Source organism: Eumetopias jubatus, unplaced genomic scaffold (assembly GCF_037043125.1).
Source record: "Eumetopias jubatus isolate StellerSeaLion01/CBP00866 unplaced genomic scaffold, mEumJub1_p1.0 scaffold_7, whole genome shotgun sequence".
Lineage (NCBI taxonomy): Eukaryota > Metazoa > Chordata > Mammalia > Carnivora > Otariidae > Eumetopias > Eumetopias jubatus.
This window is the reverse complement of record NW_028274813.1, coordinates 11,591,872-11,612,096: the sequence shown is the minus strand read 5'-3', so window position 1 is coordinate 11,612,096 and position 20,225 is coordinate 11,591,872. Positions and strand designations below refer to the sequence as shown.

Here is a 20,225-nt window from a genome sequence, read left to right as displayed (position 1 = left end):
TGAGCTGAAGGCAGACACTTAATGACTGAGCCACCCAGGCGCCCTGTATGATTGTTCTTTGATGTTGGCCTTTTGGAGATGTTCTCAGCCTAGCACACTCCTTTTATCCATTATATATTCCGTATAAACAGTGTCATTGTTTGGGTTGCTTCATTCTGCTGTTATAATTATGCCCACTTTTGCGCACAAACTTGAACACAGGGGCTGGAATTTGAGGGGAAGAGTGCCAGTTTGAGTCCCTGGCAATCAGGTGAAGGCGTGTTGACTTGACATTGAGCAGGTGGCAGGCCGTGCATGCTGACTTGGGCAGGAGGGTGGCTGGACTGTGAATTTGGGACCCACAGGCCGATGGCATGTGACAGGGATGCGGCTGGTTTTGCTTTTAACTTTTGTTTTTCTGGGAAACTCTATCTCTCCTTCTACTCTAAATGAAAAGCTTGCTGGATAAAGTATTCTTGGCTGTAAATCTTTTTCCTTTTAGCAGTTGGAATTGATCATGCTGCTTTCTTCTGGCCTGCAGAGTTTCTGCTGAAAAACCCACTGATAGTTGTATGGGGCTTCTTTTGTATGTCACTGCTTCCCTTTCTCTTGCTGCTTTTAAAATTCTCTCTTTATCACTACTTTTGGCCATCTTATTTACTTTGTGTCTTAGTGCAGACCTCTTTGGGTTGGTTGTGTTGGGGGTTCTCTGTCCCTCCTGGATCTGGATTTCTCTCTCCTTCCCCAAATTCAGGAAATTTTCAGTTATTATTTCTTCAAATAAATCTTCTGCCCCCTTTTCTCACTCTTCTCCTTCTGGGATCCCTGTCATGCTACTGTTAATGCTTGACAGTGTCACTGAGTTCCCTGGGTCTATTCTCATTTTGCTTATTTTCCCCCTCTCATTTGCTCAGCTTGATTACTTTCCATTACTCTGTCCTCCAGGTGGCTGATTTGTTCTTCTGCTTCCTCTTGTTTGCTATTCATTCCAGGCGGTCTATTTTTATTTCCATCTAGTGAGTCCAATAGCTCTAGTTGGTTCTTTTTTACATCTCCTATCTCTTGGTGGAGGGTCTCAAAGAGGTCCTGCACTCTTCTCAATTCTAGCAAGTATCTTTATGAGCATTACTCTAAATTCTCTATCAGACATATTAATTATCTCCATTTTGTTTAGGTCTCTTGATTTTGTTCCGTGCTTTCATTTGGGACATATTCCTCTGTCTCCTCATTTTGTCTATTTTTGTGTCTGTTTCTATGTGTTAGGAAAGTCAGCTATGTCTCCTGCACTTGAAAGTAGTGGCTTTATGAAGAAGAGGTCCTGCAGTGCAATGTCTCCTTTTCACCAGAAAATGGTGCTTCAGGGGTGTCTCCTATGTGTGTTGCTATAGGGGTGTCCTACCGTTGTGGCTAGGATGTGTTTGCCTTCAGTCCTGTTGTCTGCGATGGCTCTCTGCCTGTTGTGGGCAGAGTCTGGTGCCTGTGGTGTTAGTGGACCAGTCTGGGGCTGCCTTGGACTTGTGTTGAGTCAGACCAAGTGTTTGCCAGAGATGAAGTAGCACCAAACTGCAGGCACTTTCCCTGTGTTGTCCCCTGAGAAGCTTTTGTTGGTGGGTGGGGCCTGTAGTCAGACCAGCTGCCTGCCTCCAGCCCACTGCTGGGGTCATAGTCAGACTGGTGTGTGGTTATCTTCCCTCTCCCTGGAGCAGGACTCACTTTGGAGTGATGCTGACCCTCGTCTGGGCTGTGCACACACTGCCAGGCTTGTGGCACTGCTTTGATGGGATCTTGCCAAGAGTGATTGGAGGGGGTGGATCTCCTTCGCTGTGGCCTCTTGTCTACTTTGGGCTGTGGAGTCTGTTCTGCCAGTTTTTGGGTTGCTTTCTGGGTTATTTATGCGGATGTGGGTGTTCTCTAGGTAGCCACGAGGCAAGAGGTGAGCCCATGGTCCTCCTACTCTGCCATCTTCCCAGCAGCCTCTGCTTGAATAAATGCTTCTTTTTTTTATTTTTAAAAAGATTTTATTTATTTATTTAACAGAGAGAGACACAGCGAGAGAGAGAACACAAGCAGGGGGAGTGGGAGAGAGAAGCAGGCCTCCCGCTGAGCAGGGAGCCCAATATGGGGCTTGATCCCAGGACCCCAGGATCATGACCTGAGCCGAAGACAGACACTTAATGACTGAGCCACCCAGGCACCCCGAATAAATGCTTCTTAATTGGTGTTATGCCTGGGATCGATTTCCAGGGAGTCGAAATGTTGTTGTTGTTGTTTTTTAAAGATTTTATTTATTTATTTGATAGAGAGAGATAGTGAGAGAGGGAACACAAGCAGGGGGAGTGGGAGAGGGAGAAGCAGGCCTCCCGCGGAGCAGGGAGCCCGATGTGGGGCTCCATCCCAGGACCCTGGGACCATGACCTGAGCCGAAGGCAGACGCTCAACAACTGAGCCACCCAGGCGCCTGAAATGTTTTTTTTTTTTTTATCACAATTTTGTCCAGTCTCATTGTTGCTATTTGGGGAGAGGATTTGCTGAGTTCCTCACGCTCCCATTCCAAAAGTCATAATACAGCCCAGTTTGTTTAAAATTGTATTTTTTTTAAGATTTTATTATTTGTCAGATTGAGAGAGAAAGAGAGAGAGACAGCACAAGCAGCGGGAGCGGCAGGCAGAGGGAAGAAGCAGGCTCCCCACTGAGCAGGGAGCTTGATGTGGGACTTGATCCCAGGACCCTGGGTTCATGACCTGACCCAGAAGCAGATGCTTAACCGACTGAGCCACCCAGGCATCCCTAAAATTTTATTTTTAAGCTCTATTCAAAGTTCTCCTCCCTGGCCCCTGGAGCAGACTAACTTGGTTGCACTAGAGACAGAGTGGAGGCTGGGGTCTCCATCTGGTCCTCACATGCCTTCTCTCCTCTCTTTTTCAAGGAGTTAATTCCTCTGGTGGCATGAGCACAGGGAGGAAGGGAAAAGAAAAAAGCAAATTTTCTTACCTACTGGACAAGGTTGTAACCTCTCTCTCTTGGCTCTGCTGTTTCTCTGGCTAATCCAGCCTGGCCCCAATGACTTCAGGGTGGCAGATCTCTATATGCTGACTCTGTTAGGGAGTATATGTGAAAATTCTGGAAACATTCTTTTGGGGGCCTGCCCACTGCTAATATATTTGACATGGAGCTTTGGCTCTGCTTCAACTTCTTTCATCCTCGCCCCTTCAATGGTTAAGAGCATTGTCTCTGTAGCCACACTAACCTGGTTTGAATCCCAGATGTACTACTAACACACTGCATGCCCATGCAGCTGCACCCTAGCTGACTCTAAGCTAAGGTGGGTGATGGTCTGGTGAGGTCAAAGAAAAAACCCAGAGACAGTGATTGAGACGTTGGTTTACTGGGATAACTTATGTAAGGGGAGTCCAGGAGCAGCTGACCAGATAAAGCATCCACTGCTGGGATCTACATGCAGCAAGTTTTATATAATAGCAACTTAACTTAGCAATTATCAGTGGCCCTTCCCCTCTTTGCACAACCAGCGTTACTGAGGAGATTGAGGCCTGCCACCTGGACACTCTTCATTACAAGGGAGACACTCTGGGTTGGCTGCCCCCAGGTCCTGACCTTGAACACTGAACAACACATTCTGCTGCACATTCTGCTTGATAGGAATGTAGTCAGAGGACAAGATCTCTACATTTTCAAGATAGTGATAAACATGGGCATTCAGGGTATGCTTGCACAAACTAGCTATCCAGTGTGTACTGTACAGTGACCATGGGAAAGTAACTAAACCTCTCTGAATCTCAGTGTCTTCACCTGTAAAATGGGGGGGGGGGTATGTATTAATCATATTTCATTAGGTAAGGCTGTGTAAGATACAGTCCCAAATCTCAGTGGTATCTAAAAGCAAAGGTTCATTTTTCACTCCTGTGACCTGCTAGATGTGGGCTGCTTTGCATTTCTTTTTCCTTCCAGGACTAAGGGGGTAGGAGCAGCCCTATCTGGACTAGCCATTCTCATGAGAGAGGAAGAAGATCAAGAAAGTGATGGAAATACAGAATGGCTCTTAACACTTTTGCTCAGATGTGGTGGAAGGTCTTCTGTTCCCATTCCACGGGCCAGAGCAAGTCACATGGTCAAGCTTGACATCAGTGAGGCTGGAAAGGACACTCCTATAGGAGGCATTGCAATCGCCTGGCAACAGGTAGTGATGTATAATCCTTAACAGGAAGAGCTACTTAATGGTTGGGAACAAGACCACCTATCACAGGATAATAACAGCACCTTCCTTACAGTTGTTGTGAAGAATGGAATGAGGTGAAGCACGCCCAATGTGTGACAGTTGTCTGCACTTAATAAGGGCTCAAGAACTGTTAGATAGTATTATTATTACTTCCTGCTGCTGCTGAAAGTTCTCCCATTCACTAAACTGGGCTAAAACCCGACTTGAGAAGAGACAAAGGAGTTCTAATCACTCCCAATATTCAATTGGAGAAAATAAAACACTGAGTCTAAGGGCACAGGCTTTGGAGTAATGCGGACTCCTCATGAAGACAGATAATCTTAGACAAGTTACTTAACCTCCCTGAGCATTAGTTTCATCAACCTGAAAATGGGGATCCCTGGGACTATGTTGTAGGCTTGCCATTAGAGCCAAATCAGCCTGATCCTGTGCACCATAGTAGGAGCTGAGTATTTAATTACTGATGTGGATTTTAGATTAATTTCAAATATTCAACGAACTGTATGCATAACATAACTACAGTACTGCTGGATAGAAAGACTCTTTACAAGTCTTTTCCATCTTTTGGGTCTCAGCTCAAGTGTCACCTCCTCAGAGAGACCTTCCCTGATCACACCATTTTTTTTTTTTAATATTTTATTATTTATTTGACATAGAGAGAGAGAGAGACAGAGTGAGCACAAGCAGGGGGAGTGGCAGGCAGAGGCAGAGGGAGAAGCAGGCTCCCCACAGAGAAGGGGGAGCCCGATGCGGGACTCGATCCCGGGACTCCAGGATCATGACCTGAGCCGAAGGCAGTGGCTTAACCAACTGAGCCACCCAGGCGCCCATGATCACACCATTTTTAAAGTGCTTCCCCCACCTCTTAAAACTGTCTCCATCACTGGTTTATTTAATATGTCTCTGCTACTAGAAAGGAGGCTCCGTGAAATCAGGGATCTTGTTTTCTGTATTCCCATCTCCTTGGGTCCTCAGCATTCTCATCCGTAAAACTGGCAGGCGAAGGAGGAAGAAGGAAAGGTGAAGGCTGTCGGGTCCACTTGGGTCTCACTCCCAGCCCAACTCTGACCTACAATTCCTTGGGGGCGGGGCACCGCCTGTCACCCTCGCGTGCGGCAGCGGGGTCCCGCCCCTTGGTGGGCGTGGCCTACAGTGTTCTGCCTTGCGCGAGCCGGCCGCCTCCACGGGAAAAGAGCTACGTCACACGCACCAGGCGGAAGAAGGGCGTGGCCAGGAGCGAGGCCCCCGCAGCCGCCGGCGCCACCGCCTGAGTCGCTTCCAGGTGGCTGCTGTTGGTCCGGGCCGCTCAGGCAACTCGAAAGCCACTCTGTTTTGGGGTCCTCGCCACCCTTCCACGTCTCCCGGAAGAGTAGTGGGGCCGCGGCGGGGCCGGGACCAGGTTTACTCAGCCGGGCCCTCTCGGCTGCTGAGGTGGGGGGCGGCCCAGGAGGGCGACAAGACAGCGGTGCACCCGCTCTAGAGTCCTCAGGTGAGGCGGCAGCGTGAGTCCTGTAGGCCGGACGGGTCCGCCTGGTGCGTTAACGGCCTTAGGCGAGGGGCTGGCCTCCCCTCCGCGGAGACTGGTTTCTCAGCTTTGGCGGGGGGGGCTTAGAGAGGGAGCAGGTGAGCTCCGCAGGTGTTGTTTAGTGCCTTCCGCTCTCCTCCCTTCTCCCGCCCCAGCCTGGTTTGGACGCTCCTCCCGCTCCAGAGGCTCTGCGAGGGGGGTAGGGAGCGAAGTGGGGGTCTGTAACTCGGCTACCTGGGATCCACCGGCTGACCCCAGCCTCTCTTCCTCTGTGTTGACACTTGGCCTTCGAAGCGGGTCCTGCCACTGCTGTCTGCGGACCCCTCCCCATGCCACGCACTGTCACCCTCTCTTCACCGCCGTGTGGGTCATTTCCTGGGGGCAGTGCTTGAGAAATTACTTGAGGGCACTGTACCTCTGAAGTCCGCTGGAGTTTGTCACTGGAGCAAGTGCCAAGGATCCATGTTTGTATTTAAATTGGGTAATCAGTATTAAGGCACGAAGTTTTGTTTTAAAGCCCTATTAACTTTAAAATGGGAGGCGAGATATAGGTGATTAATAAGAGTGTTGCCGCCCAATCACCACCAATGTCTATTTGAGAATAATACTTTACATCTGTAGGGAGTTTTATATGTTACAGAGCATTGCACCTCCATTTTCATTCGATGACACATAAACTGTGAAATACGCAGGCATGTAATAGTCCCATTTTGTAAGGAGCAGGTTTAGAGAGTGAATTTCTTCATGAGGTTATTCAGATCCTGAGAGGCTAGATGGGAAAGGCAGGGGTTAAAAAAAAGTGGGTTTGGCTGACTTAGATTTGAGTTGCTCAGCTGCCATCTAAACTTGGGGATCTTTCTAAATCTTTTCCCCATTTGTGGAAAAAAGATAATTACTACTAACCACATAATGTGGTTGTGAAAATTATGTGTGATAAAGGTAATGAGACAGAAGAAAACCATATAAAACATGAAGGGTTGTGAGGGGAAAGCATAGCATATGAACCCAGAATGATACAACCCAATCTAGATGGAAAGAAAGAGCTGTGTTTTGGAGCCGATGACATTCAAGTGGAGACTAGAACAAGAAAGAGTTAACAGTGAAAGAGCATTCCAGGCAAAAGGAACAATGTGCACATTCAGGAAATGGTTGTTGACTTTTTTATATAGTACACTTCTATATCTATAAGGACTAATTACTTCATCATTCTGATTCATTCTGGCACACCAAAAGTACTCACAGGTCTATTTGTCAGATGAATGGCTATGCAGTCATTTTTTTAAAAAATTCTGAACTTAGCCAATGTGCACATAGTGGGTACTCAGTATTTAAATTATTGTAGGTGTACTTTACACAGATTATGTGCACACCTAAATTATCCATAATTGTGCTGCATTTTAACATGAAGATGGATTTAGTATCAGAAGTTTCAAGTTTTAGCACCTTGAAGCAAACTCCAGGGAATTGTTTTTATTTGGCTGTACTGCAGTTTTGCCATATTGATGATTTGCTATTTGAATGTTTTTGCTAAACAGTAGTGATAGGTGTAATTATTATGCTAATAGCAACTACTAAAATGAGTGCTGTGTGTCAGGCATTTTGCAAAGAGTTTTTTATATATATTATTTCATCTTTAAACTGTCCTATAATGTAAATACATTTATTTTTCTCATTTTCTAGATAAAGCTTCTCACTTTCAGTGAGGTAGTTTGCTCAAGGTTACATAGTAAGAGGCAGAGTTAGGCTTTCAGTCCAGGACCATGTGACTCAAGAGCCTGGTCTTAACTGCTATGCTCTGCTGTCCTGCCATACTGATCCCTTTATGTCCTTTTTACAGGTTCACCAATAGGATTATTCTGCTACCATCATGTCTTGGTTTGCTGATCTTGCTGGAAAGGCAGAAGATCTTTTAAATCGAGTTGATCAAGGGGCTGCAACAGCTCTCAGTAGAAAAGAGAACAGCAGCAACATCACATATAACAAAAATGCTGACTATCCTGAACTTCAGCAAAATACGGACTTGACTTACCAGACTGGATCCAAAGCTACATATATTTCCTCAGCAGCTGATAACATAGGAAATCAGAAAGCCACTATCTTAGCTGGCACTGCAAATGTAAAAGGAGGATCTAGGACATCAGCGGAGGCTTTCCATCCTGTTGAAAACGCATCTGTTCCTAGGCCTTCATCCCAGTTTGTTCGAAGAAAAAAGTCAGAACCTGATGATGAGCTGCTGTTTGACTTTCTTAACAGTTCACAGAAGGAACCCACTGGGAGGGTGGAAATCAAAAAAGAAAGGAGCAAAACACCTGTCCTTCAGAGTTCTCGGACAGCAGGTGTCAGTTCTGTGAACACCAGCATAACCGCCATCAAAACCATTGAGGAAAATCCTTCTGGGAGCCAAAGCGATGGTAGTTAATCAGCCCTCTGTTTCTTTTAGAGTTAAGCAAATTGGATGTGTTATCCTAGTCTAAACGTTTTGGTAGTGTTTCCCATCCTCTGTTTTGTTACCTTTCCCCACTGGTGTAAAGGCAGTCTCTGAAACGTGTGGTATAAACGAGGGAGACGACGTGGCATGCTATTAGTCAGTATACAGTTACAATAGGGACCTTTAAATGCTGTCTGTTGGGTAACTTTACCCAGCCTAACATGTAAGAAGTTCTTTTTTTTTTTTTTTAAAGATTTTATTTATTTATTCATGAGAGACAGAGGGAGAGAGAGATAGAGAGAAGCAGAGGGAGAAGCAGGCTCCCAAGGAGCAGGGAGCCCGATGCGGGACTCGATCCCAGGATCCCAGGATCATTACCTGAGCCGAAGGCAGATGCTTAACCATCTGAGCCACCCAGGCGCCCCATCTAAGAAGTTCTGTCCAGAATGGTTTTTTGAGATATTTTAAAACAAAAAAGGACAGTTTTGAAATCTGAAAGAAAACAGTTTAGTTTGGGATTTGGGACGATCTCATTTCATTTCTTTCTGGGATTATAAAATAGGAGGCTGTACTTCACATATATTATGGATTGTGAGGATTTTTTTGTGTGTTTTTCTTTCCCCCTTGCATCCCTCAGAAGTAAAGCTGAGAGACCGAACCTCAATCCAAGTTAAAGGGTTGAAGGCATTGACCTGGTGGTGAAGTAACAGTTTAGAATTCTGGTGTTCAGTTGTTTAATTTGCCATGAAATTACCTCTACGTGTATATCTTCTCACCCGCAAAAATGAGGTTAACATGGTAATGTGGCTAATTCAAGTACCTACTAACCATTTTAAAGCTTTTATTTATTTATCAGAGAGAGAGAGAGAGAGAGAGAGAGCATGAACAGGGGGGAACAGCAGGCAGATGCTAGATGCTCCCTGCTGAGCAAGGAGCCCGACGCAGGACTCGATCCCAGGACCCTAGGATCATGACCTGGGCTGAAGGCAGATGCTTAACCAACTGAGCCACCCAGGCATCCCCTTACTAACTATTTTAAAGTAGCAATATACATGATAGGTTCTTGCAGAGATTCTTTATAAAGTTGATGATTAATGGAAGCTTGTTATTTTCTTAAATGTTACAGCTTCTCCCACAGTCTTGGCTGTTGGTGAATAAAAATATGTCTTGTATCTTCGAGATAAAGTGGTAAAGAGACAAGTGTTTGGGGTATTCAAGACCAGATCATGCAGTAGCTGTTCATACTCCTCAGTTTCTCTCAACAGGGTCTGGTGGGTGAGACAGACACGTAAACAGATAATTTACATATAGTATATTAGTATATAGTTTAGTAAGTATAACGATTGAGATATGGTTAGAGTATTGTGGAGGCACGAAGGAGAAAGTAACTAATTGTCTAAGGTATTCAGGTAAGGATTCATAGGGGGTCTGTAATTTGAGCTGGGTCTTAAAGAAAGAGTAGAAGTTTTCCAGGTGAAAAAGAAGGGTTGGAGACAGCATTCAATGCAGAGATTCTTTAAAAGTTTGGTAGAGTGTCCTGGGAACAGTGCATATGAGATGGACAGCAGTGAAGAAAATGAAACTAGCAAAGAAAGTTGGGAGCTGCCTTTGCCTCTGTTTACATATTTAAACCTATTATTTGTGAACATTCTTTCTTAAAGAGTGGTCCCTGAACAACCTGCATTGAAAGTACTTGTGTGATTAATAAAAAATGAATCATTGAGTGCCTCCCCAGACTTCTTGAATAAGGTTTTTCTGGGGAAGGAGCCATGGCATGTTATTTTTTGTTGTTCTCCAAGTGATTGCTAGGCCTATGTAAGTGACCCAGTAATGTGATGCTAATAGAGGTCTTTCAAAGAAAGTTGACAGTATTTTCTACTTTTAGGGAAAACCACTTAGATTTAATTGTAAAGGTTGGATCAAAGGAAACCTGGTTGACAGGGAAATGAGTTAGAACCAGTTAATACATGGGACTTAGAGTGATTAAGTTTTGTTTCTCTAGGGCAAGGTCTCTCAATCTTGGGACTATTGACATTTTGGGTGGAATAAATCTTTGTTGTGGGAGGCTGTTCTGTCCTTTGTAGGATGTTCAGCAGCATCCCTGGCCTCTTAACCGTTTGGATGCCAATGACATCCCCAATTGTGACAACTAAAAATGTTTTTCTTTATTGCCAAATGTCCCTTGGGGAGCAAAATCACCCTAGGTTGAGAACCAGTGCCCTAGGATGCCTAGAAATGTCTTTAAATGGAATTGCTGAGTTGTAGGGTGTGACAGTGTTCAAGTACACTAGTTTTCTGAAGAGGTTGTACCAATTTATACTTGACCAACTGTGGTTAATATTCCTTTTGCTCTGCATTCTCACCAAGGTTGGATATTTTCAAAAACTTTTTTATGTTTTGTTAATCGGGTGTGGAAAAGTTTGTTATATTTTACTTTTCTCATTACTAATGAGGTTGAGCATCTTTTCAAATATTTTAACTATTCAGGCTTCATCTTCTGGGAAGTGCCTGTTCAGTCTTTTGATTAATTTTTTCCAATGGATCATTTTTTATATTATTGATTTATAGATATTCTTTATGTATTCCAGATGGTAACTCTTTCTACACCTCTTCCAGTTTTACCTTGGTTTTTTCCCCCCCACCTCCCTCTACGGTGTCTCAATAGAGTTCTTAATGTAGATGCATTTATCAATCTTTTCTTGATAGTATGTTTTCTTGTGTCTTGGAAAAATTTTCCCTATCCTAAGATCATTAGGATATTTTCCTATATTATCTTCTAAGGGTTTTATAGTTTTACCTTTCATATCTATATGGTTATTTAAAATTTTGATTTTTTTTAATGAATGGTGTGAGGTAGGCATCTAGTTCCATTTTTTCCCATACGGGAAAGTCTTTCCTCCCCATTTCCCCAACTACCACGGTTCTGATTTTTTTTCACCTAGTTTTTGTCCTAAAACTTCATTTAAATGGAATTATGTAGTATGTATACTCTCTTATCTTCAGGTAAGGATTCACAGAGGGTCTGTAATTTGAGCTGGGTCTTAAAGAATGAGTAGAAGTTTTCCAGGTGAAAAAGAAGAGGGGTTGGAAATCTGTTATCTCAGCATCTAGCATCATTCATTGAAAATATTTCCTTTTCTGGGCACCTGGGTGGCTTAGTAGTTAAGCATCTGCCTTCGGCTCAGGTCATGATCCCCGAGCCCCGCTTTGGGCTCCCTGCTAGACGGAAAGCCTGCTTCTCCCTCTTTTGCTCCCCTTGCTTGTGTTCCTTCTCTCGCTGTGTCTCTCTCTGTCACATAAATAAATAAAATCTTTACAAAAAGAAGAAAAAGAAAATATTTCCTTTTCCCTATCAATCTGCAATATCACCCCTGGCATATTATCAAGCATCCATCTATAAATCATTCTGTTTCTGGGCACTTAATTCTGTTTCATTGGGTGGTTTTTGTGCCAGTGCCACACTACCTATGTAGTTTTATAGTGTTTCGATATCTCCTAGAGCAATCTCTCCTACCTGATCCTTCAAGAATGTTTTGGCTATTCTTGGATTTTTTTTTTTTTTGTACATCCATATTCATTTTAGAATTTGCCACGTTTCACAAAAATTCTGTTGGTCTTTTTATTGGGAGTCCATTGCTTCTGTATGGACAGTTGAGTGAGAATCAGCGTTTTTTCAATACTGAGGTTTTTCACCTATTCTAACATGGTATAATCTCAATTCAATTTTTAAATGTCTTTCATTAAGATTTTATTATTTTCTCCATGAAGGTCTTGCATACTTTTTGTCAGATTATATTTTTTTGAAACTTATAGATGGTATCTTTTTAAAATTTTTGCTTTCTTTTTTTTTTAAGATATTTTTTATTTATTTATTTGACAGAGAGAGAGAGAGCACAAGTAGGCAGAGCAGCAGGCAGAGGGAAAGGGAGAAGCAGGCTCTCTGCTGAGCAGGGAGCCCGATGCGGGGCTCGATCTCAGGACCCTGGGATCATGACCTGAGCCAAAGGCAGCCGCTTAACCAACTGAGCCACCCAGGCGCCCCATAAATTTTTGCTTTCTTTTGACACACAGCAACCTACATAGCTCTTAATCTTCATATTTTTCTGTACATTCATTTAGATTTTCAACAATACAGTATCTGTGGATAATGACAATTTGTTTTCTTAACTCTTTTATCTTTTTAAAAACTTTTCTTTGCCTCACTGCATTGGCTTGGACAGAAAACCAATTTTGTATCGATGTCTTAAATAGAAGGCTTTGACTGTTTCACCAAATACAGTGTTTGTGTTAGGTTTTTCATAGGTACTTTTTATCAGGTGAAGAATGTTTATATATCTAGTTTGAGTTTTTCTGTTGAATTTTAGCAGCTTTTTTTCCTGTTAGTATGAGATATCGTATGTTTTTTGTATATGATTTTTGTTCTTTAGTATTAATATGGTATACAAATCGATTGACTTTTTATAACCTAAAACCAAACTTAACTTTCAGTTTGCTGATATTCTGGTTAGGATTTTTGCATTTATTTCATAAGCAAGATTGATCTGTAATATTGTTAGGTTTCGGTATTACAGTTATGTTAGCCTTATAAAACGATTTACAAAATGCTCCCTCCTTTTCTGTTGTCTTAATTATTTGATGTGAGATTATTTATTCCCTGATTGTTTGCTGGAACTCGCTGGTAAAACCATCAGGGTCTGGGTTATTATTATTATTATTATTTTAAGATTTTATTTATTTGAGAGAGCACGAGTGAGAGAGAGCACAAGCTGGCGGGGAGAGGCAGAGGGAGAAGGACAAGCAGAGTCCCCGCTGAGAGGGAGCTCAACATGGGGCTAGATTCCGGGACCCGGGGATCATGACCCGAACTGAAGGCAGACAGCCACCCCGGGCCCTTTGGGTATTCTTAATGGAAGATTTTAACTATTGATTTCATTGGCTTTCCATTTCCTCTGTTTTTGGTGAGTTACATTTTTTCCTAAGAAAAGAATTTGTCTATGCTATGTACACTTTGGGGGATTATATTTATTTTACTTCATTTCAGGAAGTAATGAAAGTGTCACAGCTGAAACAAGTCGAATTGGACCCTAATCATTCATATTAACCCTGCAGAAACCAAAGCTTGATCACAGATACTACCAGGAAAATATCAATATCTGGCACTGTGCTAAATGCCTTTTTTTCAAATAGTGTTAATGAAGTATAACTGACATAATAAATTATACATAAGTATACAATTTGGTAGGTTTCAACGTAGTATACATTTAAAAATTTATTTTTTTTTTTTAAAGATTTTATTTATTTATTTGACAGAGAGAGACACAGTGAGAGAGGGAACACAAGCAGGGGGAGTGGGAGAGGGAGAAGCAGGCTTCCCGCCGAGGAGGGAGCCAGATGTGGGGCTCGATCCCAGGACTCTGGGCTCATGACCTGAGCCAAAGGCAGATGCTTAACGACTGAGCCACCCAGGTGCCCCCATCTAAAAATTTATTGGCATAATGTTGATGATATGTCCCTCTGAATACCACTTTAATTCTCTCTAGCAAGTTTCTTTTCTATTTTGTTAATTTCTGGTGTTTATTGTTAATTTCCGCTTTGGGGTTTATTCTGCTGTTTTTATAACCTTTCAGGTAGATAGAAAACTCTAATTTTCTTCCTTTCATTTTTAATGTAAATATTAAAGACTATAAATGTCCTTCTAAATACTACTTTATTGGATATATACTTTATTTCTTTTGAAAAATTTTTGTTTTGGAAATTTCAAACATATCAAAGTAGATTTTGATGACTCCCTCCAATATTACCTATTGTCTGGCTATATTAATCAACACGGCCATTCTTGTTTTATTTATACCTCCCATTTTCCATCCCTCTACCTCTACCCTCCACAGAATTATTTTGCAGCAAATCACAGATCTCATATCATTTCTTCTAGAAATATTTCATTTTATTATCCTAAAAAAATGCAAGCTTTATTTTTTTTTTAAAGATTTTATTTATTTGAGAGAGACACGGAGAGTACAAGCAGGGGGAGGGGCAGAGGGAGAGGGACTGGCAGACTCCCCGCTAAGCAGAGAGCCCAAGCTTGATCCCAGGACCCTGAGATCATGATCTGAGCCAAAGTCAGATGCTTAACCACCTGAGCCACCCAGGTGCCCCAAAATGCAAGCTTTAGAAACATTCATACCATCATCACCCTAAAAATGCAATAATTCCTTAGTATCATTTAGTGCCTAGTCATTATTCAAATTTCCATTTCTCATAATTTTTTCTGTATGTTCAAATGCACAAATCTTAGCTATACAGATAAATGGCTATACCTGTGTAACCCACACTTTTATGATAACACTTCTTTCCCTCATGTCCCTCTCCAGTTAATCTTTGCATCCCATTTCCCCGCTTAACCACTGCTCTGATTTTTTTTACCTTAGTTTTTGTCCTAAAGTTTCATATAAATGGAATCATGTAGTATGTACACTCTCTTACCTGACTTCTTTTACTCACCTTGTTAGTGAGATTCATCCATGTTATTGGGTATATCAATAGTTCTTTTTTATTTTGTAGTATTCTCCTGGAGATACACCACAATTGATCCATTCTCTTTTATGGACAGTGGATTGTTTCCAGTTCTGGGTTATTGTAAATAAAGCTGCTGTGAACATTTTTGTACTTGTCTATTTGTGGGGAAATGTTTTCATTTCTCTTGGAAATGAAAACCTGGGAGGGGAATCACTGGGCAAAATGGTAGGTACATACTTAATTTCATAAAAGACTGTGAAACCTTTTCCCACAGTGGTTATACCATTTTGTACTCCCACCAGTAATCTGTGAGAGTTCTGGCTGCTCCACGTCTTTGTCTGCATTTGGTGTTGTCCTTTTAATTTTAGCCATTGTAGCAGGTGTGTATTAGTTCTCATTGTGGTTTTAATTTGCATTTCCTGGATTACTTAAGGTGTTGAGAACCTTTTCATAAGATTATTGATCATTTGTTTATCTTCCTTTGTGAAGTGTCAATTTTTTTGCCCATACAGTTACTTAGTGCATTTTATCATTTAGATACACTTCACTTCTTAGCACATACCTTATTTTTTTTAGAGTAAGTAAAAAATGCATTTGGGCGGACACCTGGATGGCTCAGTTGGTGAAGCGTCTGCCTTCGGCTCAGGTCATGATCCTGGGATTGAGCCCCACGTTGGGCTCTCTGCTCAGCGGAGCCTGCTTCTTCCTTTCCCTCTGCCTGCCGCTCCACCCTGCTTGTGCTCTCTCTCTCTGTCTCTCTCTCTGCCAAATAAATAAATAAAATCTTCTAAAAACTGCATTTGGATCACATTTAGTCCAAAAACAAGATGAATCTGAATTTACGAGTCTCTATCTCTTTGTGTAAGGCATTTTAGATTCCAGTTTGGTATGTAACAAATGGCTCTGACCTATTATTACTTTTTTTGCCTTGAAACCCACAGCTGTTCTTTTGTGCCTTTCTAGTATTTTCACTTTTGAGACTTTCATCTTTTTTTAAGAAAATGCTTTGGAGACAAAGGGGGACTGAAACCCTTTTTACCTAATTCGAACTGCTTAGATTATCTCTTGTTTTTCTTCTTTCCAGAACTGTATTCTTGTGTCTGTTCTTTATCACCATCCATTCAGTGTATCCAAATTTTGAGATCCTTAGAGATCTATGGCCTCCATGTAGGAAAATGAAATTTCATCAGAAGGAAATCTCTTGAGAATTTAAGTTTACTTTTTTATGATATTTTAGCTATAGCAGTCAACTTGAGCCAAAAGGCATTCTACCAAAGTAAGCAACTAATGTGTATGTAGTGAGTGTTCCAGTGTAACAAAAATGTTTTCCTTTTTTTACAGTAACGTCTAATAATTCAGATTCTGGCCATGAAGTTCCAGAGGATTCTTCAAAGGAAAAGGTATCAAGTGCTGCCTGCACTGACCACAACCCAACACCTACCCACGATGGCAAATCACATGAACTGTCTAATCTTCGATTGGAGAATCAACTGTTGAGAAATGAAGTTCAGTCTTTAAATCAAGAAATGGCCTCATTACTCCAAAGATCCAAGGAAACTCAAGAAGGTAGAGTCTTACTTAAGTTGTGGAGGATTAAGAATTTAACATTTCAAAAATAAACTGAAAACTTGAGTACATCGGAACTTAACAAAACACGAGACTTACAAAATCGTGTTTTCATAGAAATATAGGGCCCAGATTTAGAAATAGAACCAGTCATCCTCCTACCAGTCTGAAACAGAACATTGCCTTTGTTTGGTCATTCCTTAGGAGTCATGAAATTTAATACTTAGAACATTAGTAATCATCTGGTTCATTTGCTCTCTCCTGAACCTTCACGGGGAACTGTTCATGAACCAAAGGTGGGATTAAACAAAGGAGCGGGTACCAGTAGACAAGGTCACAGTATTGTACTGCTCCAGGAGATGTAAAGTGACCACGGAATTCAGTTTGAATAATACACTCTTGAAATATGCAGTGAAGTGGCCCTAGAGTAGAAAACTCTTGGATTCCTCAGAAATGGGTAATTTAAAAGTAAATAATCTCATGAATGAGGTGATGGAGGATTATGTTAGTCTTAATGTAAGTGTGGCTGAGGGAAAACAAAAGGGAGAAGAAGTCTCTGCCTTGGGTCCTGGCAGTGACTAGAAAGGAGGGCGGGGACAGTGGGACAAGTTTTGCCAAGACATGGATGGAGGCCCAGAAGAGTGAAAGAGGAAGAAAGTTTAGGGCTTGTTGGACTGATTTCAGAAAAAGCTTTGCTTTACCAGACTAATAAAGACCTAGAAATAGAGCTTTTTCTGAGACCCTGTAGAGTTTGCTTCAATATTAAAAAAAAAAATTATTTTTTTTGCCTGTAAGTTGCTGTTATAGATACATGAGGGTGTGGAAATCTGCACCGCATTGCTCTTTCTGCACCAGTGTTCTAGGTTTAAAAAATAAAATCTTTCTGCTACAGTAATCAAGAGAAACAGATTCTTTCCTGTGTTTATCTATGGATTTTGATTTTGTTTGTTTTGGTCTTATACCAGGGTGTATACCATCTACCCTTGATTTGTATTTGCATTCTTCCTGTCTCTAGCAGAGCCCAACAAATCCACTGACTTCTCTAGTGTTCTGAACTCTGCTGTATACTGGGGTGGGCTCCCAAATACTTTATGATAGGTCTCAAAATTTTTTTTTGTAGAGAGCAGCTAGCATCGTGCCCTTTCCAACCTATTAACCATGATGTAGATGTGAATGTTGGCCTTGAGAAGTGGGTATCCCATTTGAAGCAAATGATTTGAAGCTATTTGTAAACTCCTAATTTTGGCAGAAAGTACTACAGGGATACAGAGGAGAGTCTCTGTGTGCTCTCAGAAAAGTGTGTCTGCTTGAAGAGAAGAAATCTCTCTCTCTCTCTCTCTCCCTCTCTTTTTTTTTTTTTTTTAAGAATTAACCAAAGCAAGAGCAAGAGTTGAAAAGTGGAATGTTGACCATTCAAAGAGTGATCGAATAACCCGAGAGCTGCGAGCCCAAGTAGATGACCTGACTGCAGCGGTGGCTGCCAAGGACTCGCAGTTGGCTGTGCTGAAAGTGAGGCTGCAGGAAGCCGACCAGCTCCTGACCACACGCACTGAAGCCCTGGAAGCCTTGCAGACTGAGAAATCACGGTAGCTCATCCTAGTGATCATGAGAAAGGGAACTAGAAAGATTCTTCCCCATGCAAGTAATGATAAACACTGTGGTAGTGTATACTACCTTATGAAAACTTAGCTTTTGAAATTTAGAGAGGGAAAATTTATCTTTCGGTACTGTTGTAAATGCGTGCGATTAAAAGTTGATTTATTATTTGAACCTTGAGGTGCATTGTTAGCAAATTCTGAATTTAAAAATATTTGAAGAATATAGTGTCCTTAATTTTTTGACATATAATGATATGTGGTGTGTGCTTATATTTGGATGCCTGAAAATACAGGTTACATTCCATTAAAAGGCAAAAATATTTCTTTAAGGATATTTTAGTCAAACCGTCTTTTTTTTTTTTTTTTAATTTTAGAGAGGGGTGGGGGAAGGGGCAGAGGGAGAGAGAGAATCTCAGGCAGACTCTGTGCTGAACGTGGAGCCTAACACGGGGCTCGATATTAGGACCCCGAGATCACGACCTGAGCCAAAACCAGGAGTCAGACGCCTAACTGACCGCACCACCTAGGCACCCCAGTCAAATCATCTGTTTTGTGCTGTCAAGCCAATGCTTTAAAAATTATTCCACCTTGTACACTGTGGAAATAAGTCCTTTCAAGTGATGTCTTTTCTTTTAGAATAATGCAGGATCACAGCGAAGGTAGCAGCCTGCAGAACCAAGCTCTGCAAACTCTTCAGGAGAGACTGCATGAGGCGGACGCCGCCCGGAAGAGAGAGCAGGAGAGCTGTAAACAAATGCAGGTTAGAAAGGAGGAATGCGTTTATGCTGTTTTATAACACATTTGCTCTTTAAGAAAATTCTGCAGTGTATTTCAGAAAAATCTGTTTCTGTGACAGAAACCAAGTATTTGAAAATTTAGCTTAATTTTTGCTAAATTTACTTAATCTTATGTATTAGGATACAATTAAAATAAACGTCAACATTCTCTATGATCAACAAGGCATTGGCCGGAAATGTGGGGGCTTTTCTTCTGAGATGGTATTTGAAGGGGCGATGCACAGGTTGGACAATGGTCCTAGAGAGGAGGGATGTTATACTCATAAAAGGGGAGCAGCCCCTCAGCACCCCTTAAAAAAAGGAATACGATTAAAATAGAATATTCAGTAGAGATAGATATTTCTTTATTTAATTTTGTTGTGCAACCAGCATTACCATTATTTGATGAAAAACTGATTTGGGGCCTCTTTCTTAAAACTAAATGGTGCTGAGAAACTTTCGAATAAAACACTCTGCCAAATGAGGGAAAAAACTGATGTGGGGCATCTTGTTTATTTTTTTATTTAAGCTTTTTCTGATTCTAGTTCAATCTGATTCATTTATTTCCAGAGGAAATTGTACGTAAAATGTAGAGTTTTACTCTTAAATGAATTTTTTTGCATCTAGTTCAGTGATTCTTAGCCCTGTCTATACATTAGAATCACTTGTGTAGCTTTTAATATTTTCTGATGCCAGGTCTCTACTTCCAGGGAGTCCGATCCCATGGTGTGAGGTAGGGCATAAGCAGTGGTGTTTGAGTTTTATACGATTTACATGTATCTATTAGCCAGTGAGGTTGAGAACCACTGGTTCAGACTATCTTTTCAACAGGTGAAAATAGTTCAGCCCTGAAAGTAACTATCAGCTAGTGTGGACTTTTTGAAAATCTTATGAATGTATTTTATTTAACACAGTATATCCAAAGTACTGTCATTTTGGGGCACCTGAGTGGCTCAGTCAGTTAAGCATCTGACTCGATCTCAGCTTAGCTCTTGATCTTAGGGTTATGAGTTCAAGCCCCGCATTGGGCTCCTAAAAACAAAAACAAAATCAAAGTACTATCATTTCAACATGTAGTTAATAATAAAAACCATTAATGAGATATTTTACATTCTTTTTTGCAAACTGATACTTTAAAATATATTTTATACTTAATTCAGTCATAAATTTGCTTATGTAATACTTGACCTATATTTAGATTTCTTAAAATTTAGAGGTGAAAAAATAATTCACATGCCCAGTTGTTCTAAACATACTCAGAAGTTTTCTACTAACAGTTCCTCAAAAAGTGAGGTGTAGAGTTAGCATATGGCCTAGCAGCTGTGTCCTAGGTGTATACCCAAGAGAATTGAAAATATTTGTCCACACAGAAAATTGTACACAAATGTTCATAGCAGCATTATTCACACTAGCCTCAAACTGGAACTAATACAAATATCCATCAGTTGCTGAATGGATAAACAGAGTGTGGTATATGCCTACAAGGTGATATCATTCAGCCGTAAAAAGGAATGAAGTACTGATTCATGCTACAATATGGATGAACCTGTAAGACATTATGCTAAGTGAAAGAAGGCAGACACCGAAGGCCACATATTGTATG

General features: G+C 41.4%; 1 protein-coding gene across 2 annotated transcripts in view; it reads left to right on the top strand.

Annotated features, from left to right (window-relative positions):
* The first annotated feature begins 5,558 nt into the window (after positions 1-5,558).
* Positions 5,559-20,225, top strand: part of GOLGA5 (golgin A5) — a 41,108-nt gene continuing 26,441 nt past the window's right edge. Inside the window, exons 1-5 of one of the 2 annotated variants that reach the window (XM_028101265.2) lie at positions 5,559-5,702; positions 7,576-8,149; positions 16,024-16,248; positions 17,615-17,834; positions 18,483-18,606. In XM_028101265.2, coding sequence (XP_027957066.1) covers positions 7,606-8,149; positions 16,024-16,248; positions 17,615-17,834; positions 18,483-18,606 — 1,113 coding nt within the window. In that variant the 5' untranslated portion in view covers positions 5,559-5,702; positions 7,576-7,605. Of the gene's footprint in view, positions 5,747-7,575; positions 8,150-16,023; positions 16,249-17,614; positions 17,835-18,482; positions 18,607-20,225 lie in introns of both variants that reach the window. The other variant, XM_028101275.2, reaches the window with a different exon arrangement.